At 52.6% G+C, this 21,806-nt stretch overlaps 1 protein-coding gene across 9 annotated transcripts in view; it reads left to right on the top strand.

Annotated features, from left to right (window-relative positions):
* The window catches only part of SSH1 (slingshot protein phosphatase 1), a 35,306-nt gene extending 19,625 nt beyond the window's left edge, over nt 1-15,681 (top strand). For 8 of the 9 annotated variants that reach the window (XM_071763739.1, XM_071763746.1, XM_071763744.1 and 5 more), the window contains 10 exons: nt 886-954; nt 1,386-1,451; nt 2,713-2,907; nt 3,169-3,262; nt 4,560-4,688; nt 5,787-5,833; nt 7,217-7,363; nt 7,980-8,180; nt 9,836-10,442; nt 10,928-15,681. In XM_071763739.1, the coding sequence (XP_071619840.1) occupies nt 886-954; nt 1,386-1,451; nt 2,713-2,907; nt 3,169-3,262; nt 4,560-4,688; nt 5,787-5,833; nt 7,217-7,363; nt 7,980-8,180; nt 9,836-10,442; nt 10,928-12,208 (2,836 nt within the window). In that variant the 3' untranslated portion in view covers nt 12,209-15,681. Of the gene's footprint in view, nt 1-885; nt 955-1,385; nt 1,452-2,712; nt 2,908-3,168; nt 3,263-4,559; nt 4,689-5,786; nt 5,834-7,216; nt 7,364-7,979; nt 8,181-9,835; nt 10,443-10,521; nt 10,709-10,927 lie in introns of all 9 variants that reach the window. The other variant, XR_011729791.1, reaches the window with a different exon arrangement.
* The last annotated feature ends 6,125 nt before the right edge of the window (nt 15,682-21,806 follow it).

Raw genomic sequence — 21,806 nt, 5'->3', positions numbered from 1 at the left:
TGCTCTGGCTGCTGGCAGTTTGACCACTGAGGCACTTTTCTGCATTTTATTCCTTCTACATGTGTTTAATAAAAACCATTTTTTTTCTTGCAAGGCTCTAACGTGCACATTGGCCACATGTGTGTTCAAACTGGCTTGTCAGAGCCTTTGATCTGTTGTGGAAAGCAGCTGAAGTCTTTTGAGAAAAAAGCAAGGAAAAGAACAAAACCAAACCTGCATTCTGTGCTCGCTGGCTGCTGCTCTATGCATCCCAATCCCCTTTAAAGCTTCCAACATCACAGTAGCTTAATTACTTACCAGCTGAAAGTTGCTGCCCCCCAGTGCAGTTCCCTTGCCAGATTGCACCTCTGAGATGAAAGTGTTCTTTTGGGTTAGGTAAACTCATAAAAAATCTGCTTTTGTCTTTGCCCCCAGCTGGAGTGGTGAAGTGCAAATGGAACACCCAAGCCTTGGAGAGGCCCCTTGGGTCCCCTTTGGGAAGGGGAGGCAGCAGCTCTGCCACCTCCTGGGCTTTGCTTCACTTTTAGGCAGCTCAACCTCTGCAGCCAGATCCCTGCCATCTGCTCCTCTGTCCTGTGCTTCCAGAGGGAGAGCTGATGGGGCAAATCCTGGGCTGCTTACTGAAGAAATTCTGGAGGAGTTGGGAGTTTTGACTCTTGCTTTCTGGAATATTTCTCCAGCCCTGTGGAGCAGGCAGCAAATGATGCCAGAGCAGAGCTTTAGCTGCTGGTCTTGTGTGTCCATTTGATGGCCTGAGATATTGCTAGGAATCACTAGAGCAAGCCTTGAGGGTTTTAAAAATTAAAGAGTATTAATAATTTAGGCTGCTGGCATGACTGAGTTGTGGCCTATATTTAACATCCTCTGCTACAATCTCTCTTCCAGTAAAAGCTGCACTATTGGGATGGTTCTTCGGCTGTGGAGTGATACTAAAATCCATCTTGATGGTGATGGGTAAGAAACCACATTAAAAGGATAAATGTCAATATTCTTCCCTACTTGGGGGCTGCACTAGGAGAAATTCTCTGTCACCTTGCAAACCAAGTCCCAGTTTTGGCTTTGTGGCTGCAGCCCTCCTGCTCAGACAGTGAGTTGTCCTCTTGCTGCCCTCAGACTGCTGGGTGGGACCTCTGATGGGCACTGAGTGTTCCCTGAAATCCTCCAGGGGTGGAGCAGTCAGTGGCAGGAGGGGGTCTGGTGGCCATTCCTCTTTGCCAGGATGGTGGAAAATCAGTGCTACAAATTCTTACCCCTGATTCTTTTTGACTGGGAGTGCCCCTAGAGCTGCCTTGTGGTGGCTGTTTGTAGAGTGCAGCTCCTGATGCAGAGAAGAGCAGTTTCTGACTGGGTTTTTCTCTTTTTTTTTTTCTTTTTTTCCCCTGTAGAGGCTTCAGTGTGAGCACAGCTGGCAGGATGCACATCTTCAAGCCAGTGTCAGTGCAGGCCATGTGGTACGTGTGTGAATGGGCTGTGCCTAGAGAGGGGCTGTCATTTCTGGGCATAAATTAAAAGGCAAATAAATAAACTGCATTTCAGCATTCTCCATGATGGGTATTTAGTGAAGTGCAGCAGAGCTGCTGCTCTCCTGTGTCAGCAGGCAGCAGTACCATGAGAAATCTGCTCCAGAACCAGAACCAGAGAATGGTTTCTGGTCTGAAAACCTTCTACCTCTGTTCAGAGAGGAATAAACACTAAAAAACAACTTGGAATTCATCAGGCTGCAAACCCAGTCTTTCTTCTCTCCCCATGTTTTTCTAACTGGCTGAAGGAGGAGCCTGGGGACCATCCTGGTGGCATTCCCTGTGTTCTGCCTCGTTGCTGGGGTTCCTGCTCCAAAACTTTCTGTGCTGCCCTGGGTGCCTGTTCACCTTTCAGCTCCTGTCACCCCTCCCATGTGCAGGGATTCCAAAACACTGAAGCAGAGGTGGCTGAATCAGCAGGAGCTGTGCCAGCAAATTCCTCTTTTGAAGAGGCTGCTGCCCAGCCCCGTGTAGAACAAATCCATCTCTTTTGGGCAGTTTGTTGGCTCCTCTTGGAGCCTTGAGACATCCTTGTCCTTGCACCATCTGACAGGGAGAAGATACAGATGTGGAGAAGGATGTTGTGCTGGGGATGATTTGGTAGAGGATCAAATGGAACTCTTGGTCTTGTCGTTTTTTTCACACAGCCCCTCCTGTTGGCAGCCTGAGATGTGGTTAATGCCTTCAGCACGATGACATCTTCTGAGCAGAGCCTTAAAAAAAAGGGAAAAAAAAAAAAAGAAGGGAGGAAGGAAAAAGTAATGCTAGAATTTGCAAAAACAAATGACCCAATCTGGGCCTTGTCCCTGGAGCATGTCAGGGGCCAAGAATGCTGGTAAATAGGCTTTTGACTCCTTGCTGAAGGTGGTTTGAAAATTGTCCATGTTCTTTATTTTCCTTTGGTCTGGCTTTAGGAGTTAGCTAATGATCAGATCCCAGAGTGACTTGTGCCTTGTGCTTGCATGTTAATCAGGAGAAGATTTCAGCCTCTGCCATCAGCCAGCTCTTGAAAAGGGCCTCCAAGGTGCAGTTTGTGCCCTCTTTGAACTCTCATACAACAAATCTGGAGCTCAGAAAACAAACAGCGACAAAAAACGCTGAAATCCCTTTTTCTTTGTGAAAATCTTTCAGCTCCTGCTCTGCCTGTTCCTGCTGCTCACATCTGCCCCAATTTTCTTCCCCAAACTTGCAGGTCTGCTTTACAGATCCTCCATAAAGCCTGTGAAGTTGCAAGAAGGTACAACTACTTCCCTGGGGGGATGGCCTTGGTCTGGGCCACCTACTACGAGAGCTGCATCAGCTCAGACCAGAGCTGCATCAATGAGTGGAATGCAATGCAGGACCTGGAGTCCACCCGCCCCGACTCCCCAGCCCTCTTTGTTGACAAGTCAGTGCTGAATTTTATTAGGAAAAATTGGCTTGGCTCACCAGAGGAATCTCCCCTTTTCCCTTTTGTTCCTCCGGTGGTTCATTTCCTTTCTTTTCGTAAATGTCTTCAGCTGTTGGGTTTGTTGTTTGGTTGCTTTTTTGTTTTTTTTTTTTCATTATTCTCCTAAAAATTGCTTTAAAGCCCAGTGTTCCCCACCACCCCTCTGTACAGGAGGAGTTCACTGCCAGCTTGGAGACATCTTCTCCTTTCCCTTGCCAGGCCAACTGAAAGGGAACGCACTGAGCGGCTCATTAAAGCCAAACTCCGGAGCATCATGATGAGCAAAGACCTGGAAAATGTGACTTCTAAGGAGGTAAAGAGAAAAATTCCTGCTGTCTTGCTTCTTCCTGCTACACTGCATTTCCAGAGGGTGCTGCACTGGGGGAGAAAATCATTTGCTCTTGGATGTCACTGGCTTTGCAGTGTGTTTTTCCAGCTGTTCTGTCAAGTCTCTGCTCCTTGGCTTTGCTGTGTTTCCCCAGCAGGAAAATCAGGGTAATACCCACCCCAGAGTGCATTTCCCAAAACCTTAGTGACAGGGATGTGACTGTCACATGCAAAGTGCCTGTTCTGTGCCCAGGCAGTGGCAGCAGAGGTGACACCTGCATTACAGTTTGCTGTGGGTTTGTCCAAGCAATCAGTTTGCAGCCTTGGTGCTGGTGGCTGCAGAGGCACAGGCAGCACCCTCAGAAGGTGCAGTTGGTGGCTTGAGGCCTCACAGAGGTGTTTGATGAGTGTCCTGACCTAGGCTTTATTGTTTTTATTTTCTTTGTTCCTGAAGAAGTGTCAGAGGGGCTTGCAGGCAACGTTTTGATGGGTGGGAAACCCATAGTTAGCTGATGCTAAGTTGGATCCATCCCAGAAGCTGATGTAAATACATTCAGCTGCAGTGCAGGCATATTCAGAACAAATGGAAATGGTTCTTTTGGGGTTGTTTTGTTGTCGTGTTTGTTTTGGTTTTTTTTTATTTGAGAGAGGCTGTTAACCTCCAGGGCTCCCCCTCCTAAAGCTTCACCCTTCAGGTGGGCTCCTGTGTAACAGCAGTGCTACAACTTGTAGGTGTAAGCTGAGACCTCCTCTGTCCATCCACATATTCTTCACCCTTCCCTGCAGTTGGGATGCTTTGATTTTGCTTCCCCTGTTTTTTTTTTGTTGTGCTGCTTTGCACTGCACCTTCCTGAAGCTGAGGTGCAGCACAAAGGCTGTGCCAGAGCATTTTAAAAAGGGAAAGTACTGGAAACCTCTCCCTTCCCCATCACTGCTGCCTTTGCTCACTCCTTGCTTCTCCTGTATTTCATTTTTTGTTTTGTTAGCTGCTCTGCAAGGTCTTATATTTGTTCTTTCCTCTGGAATTATTTTTAAGCAGCAGTTACCCCAAATCCATTTTTTTGTGCTGAGGTGTTATCTGCAGCTTTGTTTACAGATCTTCAGTTTGGGGGCTAAGATACTTGGAGAGAGCCCACATGGAGAAATTCCTGGTCTCCAACAGATCAATCCCTCTTGCTGTTTTTAATGAAGTACAGAAAAAGTGTCCTGCAGAGGAGTGCCAGCAAATGCTTCTGTTGAGGAGTTGTGATTCTAGGTGGCATCTTTTGTTTTCCTCCCTGCAGATACGAAACGAGCTGGAGAAGCACATGAACTGCAACTTGAAGGAATTCAAAGAATTTATAGACAATGAAATGCTGCTTATTCTGGGTCAGATGGACAAGCCTTCTCTGATTTTTGATCATTTATATCTGGTAAGTTGCTGTGTTAGGAGCTGTGGAGCAGCAGGAGGCTCAGTGGGAGTGAGCTGAGAAGTCTTGGGGCTCTGGGGAAGCTGAATTTTGTGTCAAGGCTGATTGATGGAGCAAGAACCACAGCCCTGCTCTCCCACCCTCTCTGCAGACCTGACTCCAGCACTGGGAAGCCTCCAGTAGAGAAATTCTTCTTTTTTTTTTTTTTTTTTTTTTTTTTTTTTTGTAGCTGCATTCTTGTTTCTGGCACTTGGTGTAATGGTTCTTTCCTGGCAGGTTGCTCCTCTTTCAGGGCATACCATGGCACAGCTCAAGTTCTCTCTGTGCAGGCTCATTTTCTATTTCTAGCAGTGATTTTTCCTTTAAGCCAAGCAGAGGGGCTGGCTGTGGCCACTGCCCTGCTGTGCCAGCCCTTTGCTCTTTGGTGATGGGCACTCTGGTGCTGTTCTTCTCCACGGAGCCCACGAAGTTCTTTGGCGTGGCCAGAGCTGTGGGCAGATGGTGCCATCTGGGCTGGTCCAGTTTGGGCAGAGCAGGGGATGGGGGGTGTGTGTGTTTCCTCTCAGCTTTTGCCACTAGATGGTACTCCAAGCAAAACAGGGCTCTGCCATCTGAACAAAGGCTTGAGATGAACAGGGTTGTGCCCTTTATGCTTCAGCCTGTTTTGTTTTGTTCTGGGGAGAGGAAGTGCTCATGTTTGAGGGCAAAACCTGTTTTTTAACCCCTTTTCAGCTTCCTGTTTTGCAGGTGGGGTTCCCAGGTGTAACCACCCTCAGAGCTTTGGGGTTTTGCCTCATTTCTCATGCAATTCTGGTCCCAGTCATGCTACATGTGCTCATTTTCCTTCCCTGCACTATTTATCTCTGGGGTTACCAATCCAGAGTGATTTGGGATGTGCTTGGTCTAGAACCATCTCCTCTGGTGAGGAGTCCTTGTCCCTTGTCCCCTCCTTCAGGGCATCTCCATGCTGAGCTGCAGTGCTGCCACCTTGCTGGTTCAGAGCCTGTTTCCCATATTTTGGTGAGGTTGGGGAATTGCAGGACTTAGGGAAGAGGGGTGGTCTTGGGCTCCTTTGAGACCTCTGTTTTGTGGCTGTTGCAGGGGTCGGAGTGGAATGCCTCCAACCTTGAGGAGCTGCAGGGCTCGGGGTGAGTACTGCACCTTCCAAGCACCATCCCTGGATGGTGCCTTTAATTTACATTTAGCCTTTAATTTACATTTAGCTCTCTTGAGATGCCCCATGACATCTGTAAGCTGTGGGGATGGGTTTGGGCCCCTTCCCAGCCATGTTGGTAACTCACCATCAGGACCTGGCTCGAGAAACCCTTCCCTCCTTTCTGTCAACCACGTGTGGGGTGGAGATGACAAAACTTCTCCTTTGGGGAGTACATTTTGAGCTCTGAACCCCTTTTCCTGTGTGCAGCAGCTGAGCATGAGATGGCCACAGGTTCCTTTTGGGTCAGGTGTGAAGTCCTGCAGGCTGCAGAAGAACAGCACGAAGTTTAAGGAGAAAAAACCAAAAAAACCAAAACCTTTACCTAAATGGAGCAGAACTTCCTGTGGCTGAGCAGTCCCCACCTTACCTGCCCAGACAGGCAGCTGCAGGGCTGTCTTTTACCACACTCTCATCACCACACCACTTCTTGGCTTGATTTCCCTTCGTGCTTTTTGGAGGAGCGAGGATTTTGTAGATAAATATTCTGCTGCTTGCCCAAGGCATCCACCAAGCCTGATGTGAGAAAAACATTGCTCAACAGCATGACTGAAAATGTTTAATTTGGAGTCCTCGGGAGCAGATGTCTGAACATCTTTGAAGGAAAGAACCAAGCAGCACATTAATACTTTTGATGTATGGGGAAAGTACTGAGTGTCTAAAAAGTCAAAGCTGGACAAATTCTGAACCAAATATCCTGTGTCCTTGATTTGTCTGAGTGATAGGAGGTAATAAATCAACGTGGGCATTCGTTCTCCCTGGGTACATTGTAATCCCTGCTGTAATATTTGGCAGGGATCCCTGAGATGCCATGTGACTCACTTCATGCTTTTGGTCAGAAAAAGGAGAAAAAGAGAGTTTTGCAGCTTGAGCCTGCAGCTGAAAATTGTGATTCCTGTTTCCCAGACAAATCACTTGCACCCCACGTGTTTCTCTCCTTTCAGTGCCGCAGAAACTTCGTGGCACAGTGAGGAGTTTCTGGGGAGGTTACACAGGATAAAATCAGCTTCTGCCTCCTGTGCCCAAGGTGCTGCTGCTCGGAATGGGATGTGCCAGTGGTGAGGGATGGGTGAGCAGGCAGGTCCTGCACATGGAACCTGTGTCACCACCGGTCCCAAGGGATCAGGATTGGGGCTGGAGACAAAACCTGACAGTTCCTGTTGTCTCAGAGTTTGTATCATGGAATGTCAGGTTGGAAGGGAGCTCAGGGATCATCCATCCCTCCTTGGTGGTACTACAGTTTATTTATGGGCTTCACAAGGTGTCCCCATTGCCTCTGATAACACTTCAGCTTGGTTTTTCCTTTTGTTCCCCACAGCATTGACTACATTTTGAACGTGACCAGGGAAATTGATAACTTTTTCCCTGGTTTGTTTGCCTACCACAACATCCGGGTGTACGATGAGGAGACAACAGACCTGCTGGCTCACTGGAACGAAGCCTACAACTTCATCAACAAGGCCAAGTAGGTGGGCTGGGAGATGGTCCCTGCTGGGGTAGCACACCAGAACCACAGCTTCTCAACACCTCTTGAGCCCAGATGGAGCTGAGCCCACCCTGGGTCCCCAGCACCACCAGAGGAGGCAAACAGAGCTTTGGCATCACTGTTTGTGTCCCTGGAGCTTCCCCCTACCTTGTCTCTTCCTGTACAGACCTTAACCTCTTCCCAGCCTATGATACCTTTTATTATTGTTATTATTTTGCTTTGCTTCCAAAAGGAAATGAGGACATTTCCTCTTCTCAAGGAGTTCTGGAAATACTCCAACTCTTGTGACCAGCCCCAGCTGTCTCTGCAGACAAGAGATGGTGACAGAACCCCTCCAGCTCTCTCACACTCGGGTTGTTCCTGCTTGCCCCTCTCTCCAAACCTCGGGTGGACAGGCAGGAGACTCCAGGGTGCTCTCTGAAGTGGCAACATCCCCACCTTTCCTGCAGATCCATCCTTCTCATGGCCTGCTTGGCCCCAAACGTTCCTCAGGGGGACACGGTGCTCAGGGGGGGGACACAGCTCTGCTAAAAGTTAACAAAAGGTGTCCTAACCAGAACTACCAGATTTATTTCCCCGTTTCCTCCTCCTGCAGGAAGAATCACTCCAAGTGCCTGGTGCACTGCAAGATGGGTGTCAGCCGCTCGGCCTCCACCGTCATCGCCTACGCCATGAAGGAGTTCGGGTGGTCCCTGGAGAAGGCCTACAGCTACGTGAAGCAGAAACGCAGCATTGCCAGGCCTAACGCCGGCTTCATGAGGCAGCTCCTGGAATATGAAGGGATTCTGGATGCCAGGTGAGGCGGGGGATGGATGTGGATGGATGGGTGGATGGATGGAGGTCACCTCTCTGGGTTTCATGGAGGACAACTGGGCCTCTGGGGGTTGGTGGTGAGGCAGGAGGTTCTGCTGGTGTCTTGCACACCTGTGTTACACTCAACGATGCCAGGTGAGACGGGATTCATGGATGGATGTGGATGGATGGATGGATGTGGATGGATGGAGCTCGCTGGAGGTCACCTGTCCAGGTGTCATGGAGGACAACTGGGCCTCTGGGGGTTGCTGGTGAGGCAGGAGGTTCTGCTGGTGTCTTGCACACCTGTGTGACACCCAGCGATGCCAGGTGAGACAGGGGATTCATGGATGGATGTGGATGGATGGATGGATGGGTGGATGGATGTGGACAGATGGAGGGATGGATGTGGATGGATGGAGCTTGCTGGAGGTCACCTCTGGGTGTCATGGAGGACAACGGGGACACGGGGAGAGGTGCCATGGTCTGCAGGGTCCCGTTCAGAGGGCAGCTGCAGAAGCCTGGGCTCATGGTGGTTTTTCTAAACCTTTTCCAGGCCAGGCCTCCCTGGATGGGAATCAGCTGTCTTCTAGATCTCCTCCGGTTTAATTCAGTGAGGGTTGCTGGGTGTTTGGGAACCACGCTCAGATTTCCCAGCAGCAGAACATTGTTCTGGTTTTATGAGGCAGAACTGAGCTGGGGCCATGTTGGAGGCAAATCCCTCCCTGACTGTGCCAGTCCCTGGGCTCTGTGACCACTGCTGCATCTCACAGGGGTTTCTGGAGGCTCTGCTTGGCCTCTGCTCTGCTGGAGGGAAAGTTTCCCTCTGGTTCAGCAGGAGCTGTGCCAGGAGACGTGCAGAGGTGTTGGTGCAGAGTGTTCTGCTCTGTCAGAGGGCTCTGTGCCCCTCTGCCCCGAGGTTCTCTTCCCATCCAGGGCACTCCTGGGAGGCTCCTGGATCAGAGAGTGACGAAACCCTGATGCTCAGGGTGGTTTTGTGTGGTTGGAGCCAGTGGTCAGCCTTTTGGTTCCAGGTTGTGGAAAGGGAGGTGAGGTGGGATTGGGAGGTGATCGTCCCTCTGTGCTCAGCTCTGGTGAGGCTGCATCTCGAGTCCTGTGTTCAGCTCTGGACACCTCACTATAAGAGGGACAGAGAAGTGCTGGAGGTGTCCAGAGCTCATGAAGAGCCTGGGAAACAAATCCTGTGAGGAGCTGAGGAGCTGGGGGTGCTCAGTCTGGAGAAGAGGAGGTGAGAGGAGACCTCGTGGCTCCCTGCAGCTGCCTCAAGGGAGGTTGGAGTGAGGAGGGAAACAGCCTCTGCTCCTGAGGGATGGGATAGGAGCAGAGGGAATGGATGGAAGCTGTGCCAGGGGAGGTTTAGGCTGATGTTAGGAAGTATTTTGTCACTGAGGGGGTTGTCAGGCATTGGGAGTGCCCAGGACAGTGGTGGAGTCACCATCCCTGGAGGCATTTAAAAGGCATCCTTAAGGACATGGTTTAGTCGTTGGTTACGGTGTTGCTCAAAGGTTGGACTGGATGATCTTGGAGGTCTCTTCCAACCTAAAACATCCAGTGATTCTGTGGAAGGGGTGAACATTCCTGGAGCTGAGCACCCCCCAGCTGACCAGCAGTGACTTGTGCCTTTGTCCTTTCCCCCAGCAAGCAACGCCACAACAAGCTGTGGAAGCAGCAGGCGGAGAGCAACCTCCCCCAGAACACAGATGGAACCACGGGCTCGGGCAGCTTCCTGCTGGAAAGCTTGGACATCGACCTGGAAAACCGCCTGGCAGAGCTGGACAGGGCTTCCCAGGCAGCGTTCCTGGACAACCGCGCCGTCCCCGCCGTCCCCGTGGGCTTTGGCTACTGCTTCCAGCGCCTGTCGGACACGCTGCTGGAGAACAAGATCCCTGGGGACAGGGAGGGCTTTTTCCCCGTGGAAGAGCTGGAACGGGATGCTCTCGGGGAGCACGGTGCCTCGCTGGTGAGACAGCCTCCTCCTGCAGCTCCCCAGACAGCCAAGGGCCCCGAGACTGCGGAGCCACCGGCAGAGCTGAGCAGCTTCACCGAGAAGGAGGTGAAGAAGAAACTGGAGTTCAGCCCCAGGAAGGGCAGGATGGTGCTGGAGCCTGGGGAGGATGGTGTGCGGGAGGAACACCCGATGGAGAAGTGGAAGCGGCGTTTGTCCACGCACAAGGAGGAGAGCAGGCTCAATAGGGAGAACCTCAACAACAACAACAGCAAAAGGAGCTGCCCGGAGGATTTTGAGGTGCGTATGGAGGTGAAATGTAGGTGGTTGGCATGGTTGAGTTCTACTGCCAGTGAAACTGCTCTTCTCATCTTCATAGCACAGTTTCATTTGACTTGGATAAAGGCTTTCATTCCATGATGAGCTTCTTCCCTTTCGAAGTGCTTCTGAACATGGCTTTGCTTGCCCAGGCTATGGATTTAGATGCCAGAGACAGAGAGTGCACACATGTGAGTGCCCCATAAGCTGCTTTGGGCAACTTGCTTGCATGGCCACCACTTGACACGGTAGGTATTCTTCCCTGGAGGATACTGTCTGCTGGGAAAGTTCATGGCTTTTGTCTCTGCTGCAGGACCTTAGGGGATTCATTTCAAATCTGCCTGGCTGTAAACACATCCTGTGGTCTCTGTGCTCTCTGCCTCTCGCTCAGCTGCTTGCTGCTGCCCTGTTCTCTGCACATTTATCTGTACCTGGTTTTGTTTTGGTTTTTTTTTTTTTTTTTGCAGCACGATGCCGTGTTTGGGATCCTCAGCAAGGTCAAGCCTTCCTACCAGTCCTGCACTGACTGCATGTACTCCTCCTCAGCCAGTTTGTCTCCTGAGTCCTTCGGGGAGCAGTGTGAGAAGCTGAACCCCGGCACGGCGCGGCGCCCCGCCACCATCTGCACCCAACCAGCACTCCTCTCCCACGTCAACTCCAGCCTGGGGGACCACCTGCCCAGCAAGGTGCTCACAGAGGAAGCCATCAGAACTAAAAATAACGAGGCTCCCCTTCCTCTGCCAGCAGGAACTGGTGCTTTGGAGGTGGGAGCTTGCAAATCTCTTGATCGGCACTGCAGCGTTTTGGAGAAAGGAAAAGATGCCCCCAAAACCCTGGTCAAAACTCTGCTGCCCAGGAGAAACTCACACTGTGATAAGAGACTCCTTAACACAGAGGTGGTAAAAGAAGAGTCTCTAGCCAGAAAAGACAACAAACCTACCAAGGATCTGAAGTACTTGTTGTTCAGCAAAGACATGGAAAAGCCAAGTGCAAACAGTTACTTGATGCAGCATCAGGAGTCGCTCATTCAGCTGCAGAAAGCGGGCTTGGTTAGGAAGCACACCAAGGAGCTGGAGAGGTTGAAAAGCCTGCCCTCAGACACCTCGGTGCTGCTCAGAGAGAACCCCCTGAGCAGGGTGGACTCTGGCATTGTGGAGGAAAGTGAGGATTTGGTTGCACACCACAGCCTGGTGCCTCTTCTGGGAGCAGCACCCTTGGTACCCCAGGAAGCAGAAAACACCGTGGAGAAGTTAGAGGTGAAGCGCGCCTTGGAGGGGATCTCTCAGAAAACCTCCACGCCCGTCGTCTGCCGCCTGGAACACACAAGCAGTTTCACCAAGGACTTCCTGAAAACCATCTGCTACACCCCCTCCTCCTCCAGGAGCTCCAACCTGACCCGGAGCTCCAGCAGTGACAGCATCCACAGCGTGCGGGGCAAGCCCGGCTTGGTGAAGCAGCGAACGCAGGAGATCGAGACCCGGCTGCGGCTGGCTGGCTTGACTGTGTCTTCTCCTCTGAAAAGGTCCAATTCCCTGGCCAAGCTGGGGTGTCTCAACTTGTCCTCTGAGGATTTATCAAGTGACATGGACGTGTCAACCATAACGGACTCCAAGGAGGCTGTTTCAAGTGAGTCTCCCGTGCTCTGCGAGCCGCAGCCCGCGCTGAGGAGTGCAGAGGTGGCCTCCAAACTGGCAGTGAAGTCACTGGTTGGAAACTTGAAGAACACACTTTGGATGGGCAAAAGTTGATGCCTTCTAGGAGGGGGGAAGTCGGGTGGATTTGGGGGTTTTTATGGCATTGATTCATTGCACCAATACAGTTTTATCACCTGACTTGCTGTAGTTCATCCGACGCCACCTCTTCATCCCCTCCTTGTACTCTAAGTAAGGAGAAGAAACCCATAATGGGTCGTGATGAATGGCACAAGGGAAACCAAAATGTGTTGCATGGCTTAGAAGAGGACTTTGTGTGACTTCCTTGTTGTCCTGCAGGATGTTATCTCTAGTACTGTTTGCCAAGTATAATAATGTGGGTTTGCGTGTGTGTGTATATAGATAGATATTTGTCTCTATTTATCTATCTATATATATATAAAATGCTGAAATATTCTTTTTCAAAGACTTGAAAGAACTAGTCACAATTTTCATTATTTTTTTTTACAGAACACACACAAGTCTCTGCTTAAAACAGGGCACGTGTGGAAAAAATCCTTAAAATGGTGACATGACCACTACCTCTGTTCTCGCTGGCTTTCAGTCTTGGTTTGTTGTTTGTTTGGGGTTGTTTGTTGTTGGGTTTTGGTTTTGTTTTTGTTTTTTTTACAAAAAAAAGGCTTTTCCCACAATACTTAACTGTTGCTTGAAGGTTTTCCCTTGATGTTAAGTGTAAAGACCTGGAGGAAGGTGGAGCCCGAGGCGTTGTGAGTGACCTCGGGGAGGCTGTTGAGCTGTGTCCATGGTGACTGTGACCTGCTGGTGTTCAGCCATCCTCACAGGGTGACCTGGTGACTCTTCATAGTCCTATGTTTGTCCTCAAGTGACACCCAGGCCGTGTCACTGCCCCCAGCTCCTGGGAGGAGGTGTCTTGTTCTCTTGGTGTTTGTGCTGTGGTTGTGGTTTGTGTTGTCCCCGTGCCAATGATGAGCCTGGCCAGGGAGTGACCTTAGTGAAGCTTTGTGTCAGGTTGTGTCAGTGTCCTGGATCCTGTGCTGGGGACCTTGCTTCCCCAGCTGGTTGGTGGCACACTGCTGAGGAGGGATGGCTCCTGGGGTCCCCAGATCCCCCTGGGCAGAGGGTGAACCTGTGTCTTTCCTAATCATTGGTGTTGGGTTGAATGGTTCCTGAGTCCTGGGTTTGCCAGGAGCTGGGGAGCTGCTGGCCAAGCCCAGGGGGTTATTTACACTGGGTGACAGGAGGTTGGGTGGCCACAGAGCAGGGAGCTGGGGTGTACGTGTCCCAGCTCTTGCAGAGCTGTCACCAGGGGTGACAGAGGTGTAAATCTTGCTCTCAGGGGGTGCATCCCCCGGGGTGAGCAGTCTGACAGAAACACAGACTCAGTCCCAAGACAGAGGGATGGTGACTGTGAGATCTCCTCTGGGAGGGACACTGGTGTGACCCGTGGGGAGGACACCAGGGCTGTGTGTCCTGCAGCAGCCAAGGAAGTGTGTCCCTTCCCACGCTGGAGGTTGGGCTCTCAGGGACTGCTCTCAGCTCCTCCTCTTGCTGTCCTGCTGTGGGAAGTGCTCAAAATGCAGCCCTTCACCCATGTTGGATGAAATGCACGTTTTCTTCAAAAATTTGGGGCAGGCAGGCAGGCCAGGGACTGCTCTGGCTGAGATGTGCTGGCCAAGAGCTTGAGAAGGGTGTAGGGGACCTGTTCCAAACCTTGGTGCTCCCTGAGTCCCATCTGAGACCCTGCTGGCTGCTTGTGCCTTGGGGAGGTGTCTTCAAGCAGCTCTGGGGGCAAAACAGCCCCTGGGGGTCAGTGCTGGCAAAAAAAACCCACAAACTTTTGCTCATTCAGTGAGCCTGAGCTCTCCCACATTTTAGGTTCTCCATCCAAAGCCATTCCTACAAATCCCCTCCTGCAGGTGGAGGGGAGAGAGCAGGGCTGCAGGAGTTCTGGCCCTGAATTAATCCCAAACCTGCAGTCCTGAGAAAGGGAGCCACATGGTTTACTGCCCTAAACACCCAGAGTTTACCTTTTTTTTCTTCCTTAAGCATCAGCCCCCACATTTTTCTCTGAAGTGTGAGGAACTGTAGGGACTGGCAATCAGTCAATAAATGTCCCTTCTTAAAAAAAACCCTTGCTGTAGGTGTTCAGCATGAGGCAGGCCTCCTGTTCCACCCCTGAGAGCTGCTTGGAAGCAAAAGCTGCTGCCTGAGGGGACCTTGGAAAAAGTGCACAAGCTTTTTTTTTTTGCTTTTTTTTTTTGGGGGGGTTGGGTCACATTCAGAGCAGGACTTGAAATGCTCCATCCTTGGTGCACGTGCAAGTCCAGATCTGCAATAAATTTCCTAGATCAGAAAAATTCCATTAAGTGATGGAAGCAAACATGGATATTTCCTTCCTGCTTTCTTCAGTGCCTGCCAAGCTCTCCCATGTTCAAGCCCCTGCTCTCCATCAGCTGCTTCCCCCCCCATCCCTCAGCTCTCTCTGGACCACCCCCCCTGGGCTCAGGGCTCTGTTGTCACGACAGACACTGTCGGGATAGTGGTGTGGTTTAGTGGGGGTTGGTCTCAAAGCCAACTTTGTGCCATTTCCAAGGTTTTTTTGTAGCCAAACCTCAGATGCTTGCAGACTTCCTTAGGTGTGTTGCATGAGAAGGTAGATGTGTTTGTCCTCCCCCTGCTATTGTAATTGTTCTTTTACAATTGAGTGCCTTAATAATAGTTTACAAATACTGTGTATTTATGCTGAGCTGTTTGACTCTGCTGTTTGCTGTTCATTTATTTGATCTTTTGAGGGGTTTTTTTGGTGCTTTTGGTGTTCCTGGTAGCAGTGAGACCATTACTTCTCCTGCACATCACCCTCCTGGCCCCAGGGAGCTCAGTGCTGCCAACCCCTTCCCCTCTGCTCTGTGCAGAACCTAAGGGCTGTCCCGAGGCACTGGTGGCAACTTTAAGGTCATGGTCATGGAATTCAACAAATTCTTCAATAATTGGGGATGAGGCATCTCCTGGTGCCCCCTTTATCTCCACCTTGCTGCAAAAAGAGGGGCAGGGGGTGCCTGGGGGGTGCTGGCCCCGCTTTGCTGGGTGTGAATCCACACCCAGCCCTGTTCTGCCAGAACAAAAAACCCCAAAATGCACCAAACTGGCACCTTATTTCCAGCCCAGGCATTGCTGGTGTGTCATAGCAGTAGCTCTGTCCTCCTGGGGGTCCTTTCCCTGCAGGTGGCTTTGGGCTTGGTCGTGTCCCTCTGTCCCCTGCTTTGGGGACACACAGCCCCAGAGAGGAGTGGGTGAGTAAGGTGTAGCTGTTCCCCTGCATCACTGTACTCCCTGAGGACAATGTTCCTTTAATTCCATGGTGTTTCTTCATCCTGGTTTTTGTATGGAAATCTGCAGTATCTTTTGTACTGTACGTGCGCAGTAGAGGATGCATTATGCACTTTTTTTTTCCTTTTTTTTTTTTTTTTTTACTTTTGTTTGTAAAAATGTACTGTATATTTTATGTGCTTCTGGTGAGAAAAATAAACTTTTGTTTTTCCTTTTACAAATCAGCTTTTCAGCAGTTTTGGAGGTGAGGAAGAGGCAGAAAGGAGACAACGAGCACGCGTCGCTGGGGCATCAGCTGCTGTGTTCCCACTGTTCCCTGTCCCATTTTATCCCTTCCCAACGTTCTGGCTGCATTCCCCTTTTTTGGGGTCCTGGGTGTTCTCTGCCACCCTTGAAGGCCACATCAGGAGATGCCTTTGTCCCTCTGCATTGTGTCCTTGCTGTGTCTCAGCCACCCCGAGCGCTGCAGAAGAGCACCCGAGACAGCCCGGGCTCACTCACAGCATTTTTAAGGGAAAAAAGGGAACAAAACAGAAATACTCCCAGTTCCTGGGGGGCAGCTCTGTAATTCTCTGCCTGATCTCTTCAGAGACCCCAGGCTGGGTTTGAGGAGGAGCTGTTGGTGTTTTGGTGCCCATTCCCCAGCCCCGAGTGCGGAAAAGCATTTGCCTTGGAGAGGGCTTGGAGCAACGTGGGCTCCTGAGTCCCTGCAGACCCGAGCTGCCATCTCCTTCCAAGAGCAGATCCCTGGTGTGAAAGCCAAGGAATTAAATCCCAGGATGAGGCTCTCCTGCCCCACACCAGCCCTGCTGCTGCCCCCTGGTCCCCCCGAGGTGGCACCGGCCCTTCCCGGCGCTCCCCAAATTTTCCCTTTAAAGGCAAAGGGTGAGCGTCTGCCTCGGGTGCCTGTGAGGAGTCTGCTTCTTGCTGGGATTGTTCCTGCTCTCCAAGCTGCTCCAGGGAGGAACATGTCAGTGTTTACTTTGGCAGTGCTGCAAAGCACAGGCTGGGGATGCTCTCCAGCTTTGGCACACTCGCTAATTGCCTCAAAGAGTCCTTAACCCCCACCAGAAATACTCCCTTTTGAGGGTTGGGTTGGTTTATTGGGGGTTTTTTGGGGGGTTGGTTTGGCTGGGAGGTGGCAGCTGCCTGTCAGGCAGCCGTGGAGCACAGCAAAGCAGGGTTTAGTGCCTGCCCCAAGGAGCTGGAACCTTCTCACCAGGTTGAGCTGGGCGGGAACCATCACTTGTCACCGACCTCCTGATGCCAGTTTGTCACCTCCTGCACACAGGGCTCAGGCTGCAGCCTCCTTGGGGTGAATCAAGTGACTTTAAGTCAGCTTTAGCAGAAGCTGAGGTTGACCCCAGTGTGATCAGGGTGTAGCAGGATGCTGTGTGAGAGCAAGGGGCTGGGGAGCATCTCACTGTCACCTTGCAGCTGAGTGTCACCCTGCAGCCACGTGGCACAGCTGGTGCCACTGTGTGGCACTGGGACATTTCTGGGCTGCACTCACAGCTTTGCAGGGATCTCCCCCCCACCCCCCTGGGGAACAGCTCACCAGGTGGAAAAGTTATCTGCAAGTGATGGAGGACCAAGCCCTGGGCTCCCTGGGGTAGGTTTAGGAAGGGTTTTAGTGTCTTTCTTATACCTGGGAGCATCTCCAGTGGAAATGGCACTTGTCTGGGTGTGGGAGCTGAGGTGGCATCTGCTCTATCAGGAGCTGGGACCAGCATCTGATGGGGAACAGAGACCCTGGGGTTGAGTCCCTCCAACATGGAGCACTTGGCTTCGTGTCAAGGCCTTCAGAGAGCTGCCCAGCCACAACTGTGGAGGAAAACAGTGGGACTGAGGGGGTGTGTGTGCCTACAACTTCGACCCCGTGGGGTTAATTTTCCCCAGCAGTGCTGGAAGCTCCGTGCTGAGCTGGGAGCCTCAGAGGCTCCACTTTGGGGACACAAGGGCTTTGTCACTGTAGCCTGGTTTTGAGGTCCTTGGGGCAGAGCCTGTCCCTCAGCCAACAGCATTTTGGGGTCAGAATTTTGCTGTTAGCTCAGCTCATTCACCTGCCCATGGTTCACAGGAGGATGCTCCCTGCTCACCTCAGCTCTCCCCAGCAGAGCTGGCTGCAAGTCTGCATCTCAGGATGGGAGAGGTACCACGGGACAGGACTGTGGGATGGCCAGAGGGTGCCCTGTGACTGCTGGTGAGTTCCTCTGTCTTTTCTTGTTGTTTTTGTGAGGCTGGAAGTTGGTTCTTGTTATGGCCCAATGTTACATCCTGTTGTGATGTTGCTATGGCAAAGCCAGGAGCAACATCTGGAGCAACACAAATTCTCTGCAGTGCCCAGCAGAGGGGTTATTTATAGGCTCGATGGTGAAAGGAGATGCCTGAGCATGAAACCTCCATGGGCAGATGGTGCTGGGGCAGCCTGGCACTGGGTGAGCTCCTGGCTGGTGGGAAGATGTCCCCAAGGTCTGTCCCAGCTCCTGGTGGAGGAGCCTGCAAGTGGCACCGAGCAGCAATTGGAAAGGAGCAGAAATCCTCTGGCTCCCTTCTTAGCCCCTGACGGGGGGTTCCCTACCAGCACCTCCCAGTTTTATGTTGGGGTTGGGTGGCTGGAGGGGCAGCCAGCAGATATTGACATGAAATTATTGGGGGGAAAAAAAAAAAAGAAAAGCTTTGGCAGGGTGGCTGTTTTATTGAACAAAGGGATGTGCACAGGGAGGATGCAGAGGGCTGTGGCTGCACTTTGGTGCCTGTGGTAGCAAAGAGGAGAAGCTCCAGCTCTCCAGAAGAGTTCCTACAGCCCCAGGAGGTGACCCTGTGGCTCCTCACCCCAGGGCACAGCAGGACAGCCCCGCTGGACTCTGAAGAGGCAGAAATGCAAATATTTTTCTAAGCTGAAGCTGAGGGTCGGCAGCTGCTGAGCCGGTGGGGTTTGCTCCAGCCTCTGCCCTCGCCTGGGGCGTTGTGTATTCCCTAAAAGTCTGTTCCTCTCTGGTTTGAAGGATGGGGCAGTGGTGATGCTGCTGCAGCTGCCATTTCCTTTTATGCAGAGGGTTCAGGAGCAGAAGCTGCCTTGCTCCTGCCTCAGACTTTCCTGAGCATTCATTAAGCAGCTGGCAGAAAAGCAGTGCAAGAAGCTGCTGGGCAGAGCAGGGCAGCCCAGCCCAGGGACTGATGTTTCTTGGTTCCTTCTGAGCTTGGCCACTGGGCTTTTTGCCCCTCAGCACCTTGCTGGCAGAGCTGTGCATTCAGCTGGGTGCTGATTTCCCTCCTTTGGGGCTGGAGGGGACCCCTACCCCCTCTCCCATGTTGTCTCAAGGGGAAGAACCCCAAATTATTGATCAGGTCACCCTGCCAAGCTCACCCCAGTCTGGTGAGTCCATCCCACGGGGAGGTGACTTGGTTTTAAAATTTGTCACTTGTGCAACCACCAGCAAATCTTGCTGTTTCACTGCCTGGTGGGATTGGTGCTGTGAGGTCCCCCCAGTGCTGGTGGCAGCAGGAGCATCACCAGCTCCTGTCCTGCTGGGCAGTGGTTGTGTGGGTTTGGGGCAGCCTTGGCTGGGATTTCAAACTTCCCCTGGTAACAAAAGGGGTTTTGTCTGGCTGCAGAGCATCGATAAAACCCCATCCCTGGCAGGGACCTGGCAGGCTCCTGGGGTGACAAGGGTGATAAGGTCACTCTTGTCCCTCACTCCTGCCCCTTGATGGTGGCTGGCACTCACTCCTGAGCAGGAGACAAAGTGGTGGCACTGTGACAGCCCAGGTGTCCCCAGCACAGCCTCTGTGTGCTCAGGGGACTGCAGGTGCCCCTGGCTGAGGCCTGGCAGCATTTTCCTGCCTCCACGAGTGTGGGTGGGATGTCTCCATCCCAGCACGGGTGGGCTGATGCCTGACATCGGAGTAACCCAGACCCTGCCGGGAAGCAGCTCCCAGCTCAGCCCCGGCAGCAGGGAGGTGCCTGTGCGGGCTGTGCCGCTGCCTTGTGTCTCTCCAGGAATCCCGGAGGTGTTTTCCTGCATCCCGCCCCGGGATGCTTCCCCAGCCGGCACCTCCTGGACCATAAAAGGCGAAGCGCTGGGGAAGAGCTGCAGGGTGGGAGGGAGCCCTGGCTGGAGGCTGCTGTGCCAGGCTGCCTGCACAGCTCCGGCTCCCCCTCCTTCTGGAGAGTTTTCAGGAGCCCGTTTAGCTCAAGGATTATCCAAAGCCAGGAACTTTCTGCTCAGATGGTTGTTTAGAGAAATGCCCAGAGCGTTAATAGGGCTTTTTTTGTCAAGTTACACTTGGGAGTCTCCTCAGGGGGCACAGATTGTTCCTGAGGCTGCTGTCAGGATTCTCTGTTTATCTCGAGTGGCTCTTTATTTTTAATTTTTTTTTTCCCTCGTGTCCCAACAATTCCCTCTAGCAATAACATATTCCAGCCCATCCTGCCGGCTCCGGGCAGGCACCATCTCTTCCCTAAAACTCTGGGGACTCAGCCCAAGGTTTCGCTGCTTCCCTGGAAGGAGCTTTGGGACAGAGGCTCCGTGTCCGCCGGGAGCGGGGCAGGGATGCAGGGATTCAGGGATTCAGGGATGCAGGGAAGGGCTCCCGGGGCAGGCAGGGATGCGGCTCTCCAGGCTTTCCGTGAATCCCACGGAGGAGCTGAGGGAAGTGATCCTGCCCAGGCGAGCCGCAGCAGATGAGCTGGAGGTAAATCACTCTGGAAGCTGAGAGATGGGAAGGGAGCCAGGGAAAATCGCTGCACGGGACCTTAGGGAGCTCTCGCTGCTGCGGGTTGGGGAGAAAAGGAGAATCCCTGAAGGAAGATGCAGACGGGCAGCAAACCTCGCCCGTGAAGTGCTGCGGAGCAGCAAACTCGAAGCTGGAGGATGCTTTTCCAGTTCCCCAGCTGGAGGGTGCTTCTCCAGTCGTTCAGGTGGGATATATTTGGGTAGGGAGCAGCGTAGCATCAACTCTGAGAGCTGCCGTGTTAGGAGAGAGGCTCCTGCCCCTCGCAGAGGATGGGCTCGGTCCTGCCAGCGTGTGTTTGCATCTCTGCTGGCCACGAGGCTAAAAACTGCTGGTTCACATGACCCAGGCACGGAGGCTTCCAAGCTGCCTCTGTCCCCCCCAGAAGCGGAGGGGAGGAAGGAGAAGGCGGTGCCGAAAATCTGCCGAGGCACCAAGGTGGGAAGAAATCTTGGCTGCCCGGTTTCAAAGCCCTCGGACCAGGAATTACCAGGAGTGCCTGAGCTGCCGGCCATGGAAACCTCCACCTGGCAGCACTGTGGATATTTACGGGATGACACAAGTAAGGCGAGGGGGAGAGACTGCTCCGCTGCCCAGGGAGCCTCGGCGGGGACATGGGAAGGTTATAGCTTGCTGCAACCTGGGCAGGAGGGCCCGGGACACAGGGGGGACCTTCCCCATCCCGGGAGAGAGCTGAGAGCCCCTGCCAGGAATCCAGAGCTGAGCAGCAGCGGGAAGTGGGGGCCGGCAGGGGAGCCGTGCTTGGAAACCCACCCTGTGTCTAAAGGGTGCGGGAGAGGGGAAGAGGGAGAAGCCCCTCCGAAGGTTTATGAGATGGAAGTGGGGCAGGGGCCATCGGGCAGGGGCAGGACGGTGAAACCAGTGGTGTACAGGCTGGAGGAGAAGGAGTACAGGCGCCTGCTCCAGGAAGCAGAATCCGAGGAGGAATGGGAAGTGATGGAGCAGAAGGTACCCGGGATTCAGGAGAACTCCCCGGGGAACGGGAAGGTGGCAAGTCCAAGCCTAAACAGGCTCAACTCCTTGGAAAGAGTCCTGAGGAGGCAGATGAGCCTTTCGGACTCTGAAAGCAGCGGGGAGAGCTGGCAGGTGAACAAAGTGACCCTCAACTCACCCTCGGAGAGGAACAAGCCTAGTGTCCCCATCAGGTCAGACAGCTTCGAGAGAAACGCCGTGCTCATGGATTACATTCTCCAAAGCAAACAGGAGGCAGCCACATCTGTTTCCTGCGTCCCTGGAGAAAGCAGCAAGGCAGCCGAGAGCTTCAGGCAGGCGCCGAGCTTCAGCCCTCAGCCTGGCAGCACCCTGGGCCTTTGCCAGAACGGCCAGCCCAGCCAGGAGGATCTGGCCTGGAAGCCTGAGCCAGACAAGCAGGTAGCAAAGGGCCTGCAGACAACGGTCTCGGGGGCTGGAAATTATGCTGGAGACACTGGGAAGCTTTGGAGACAGAGCAGCATCCAGCTCCTCGAGAGCGGGGAGCCGCTGGGCAGCGAAGCAGATGTGGGGATACTGGATTCATACAGCCTGAGGAAAAAACCCCCGGCCCCTCCTGTCAGGACCCACAGCAAAGAGAGCCTGGCCTGGAGCATGA

The sequence above is a fragment of the Heliangelus exortis genome, chromosome 19 (genome assembly GCF_036169615.1).
Source record: "Heliangelus exortis chromosome 19, bHelExo1.hap1, whole genome shotgun sequence".
Classification (NCBI taxonomy): Eukaryota; Metazoa; Chordata; class Aves; order Apodiformes; family Trochilidae; genus Heliangelus; species Heliangelus exortis.
The sequence above is the reverse complement of the archived record's forward strand: the minus strand, read 5'-3'. Positions and strand labels throughout refer to the sequence as shown.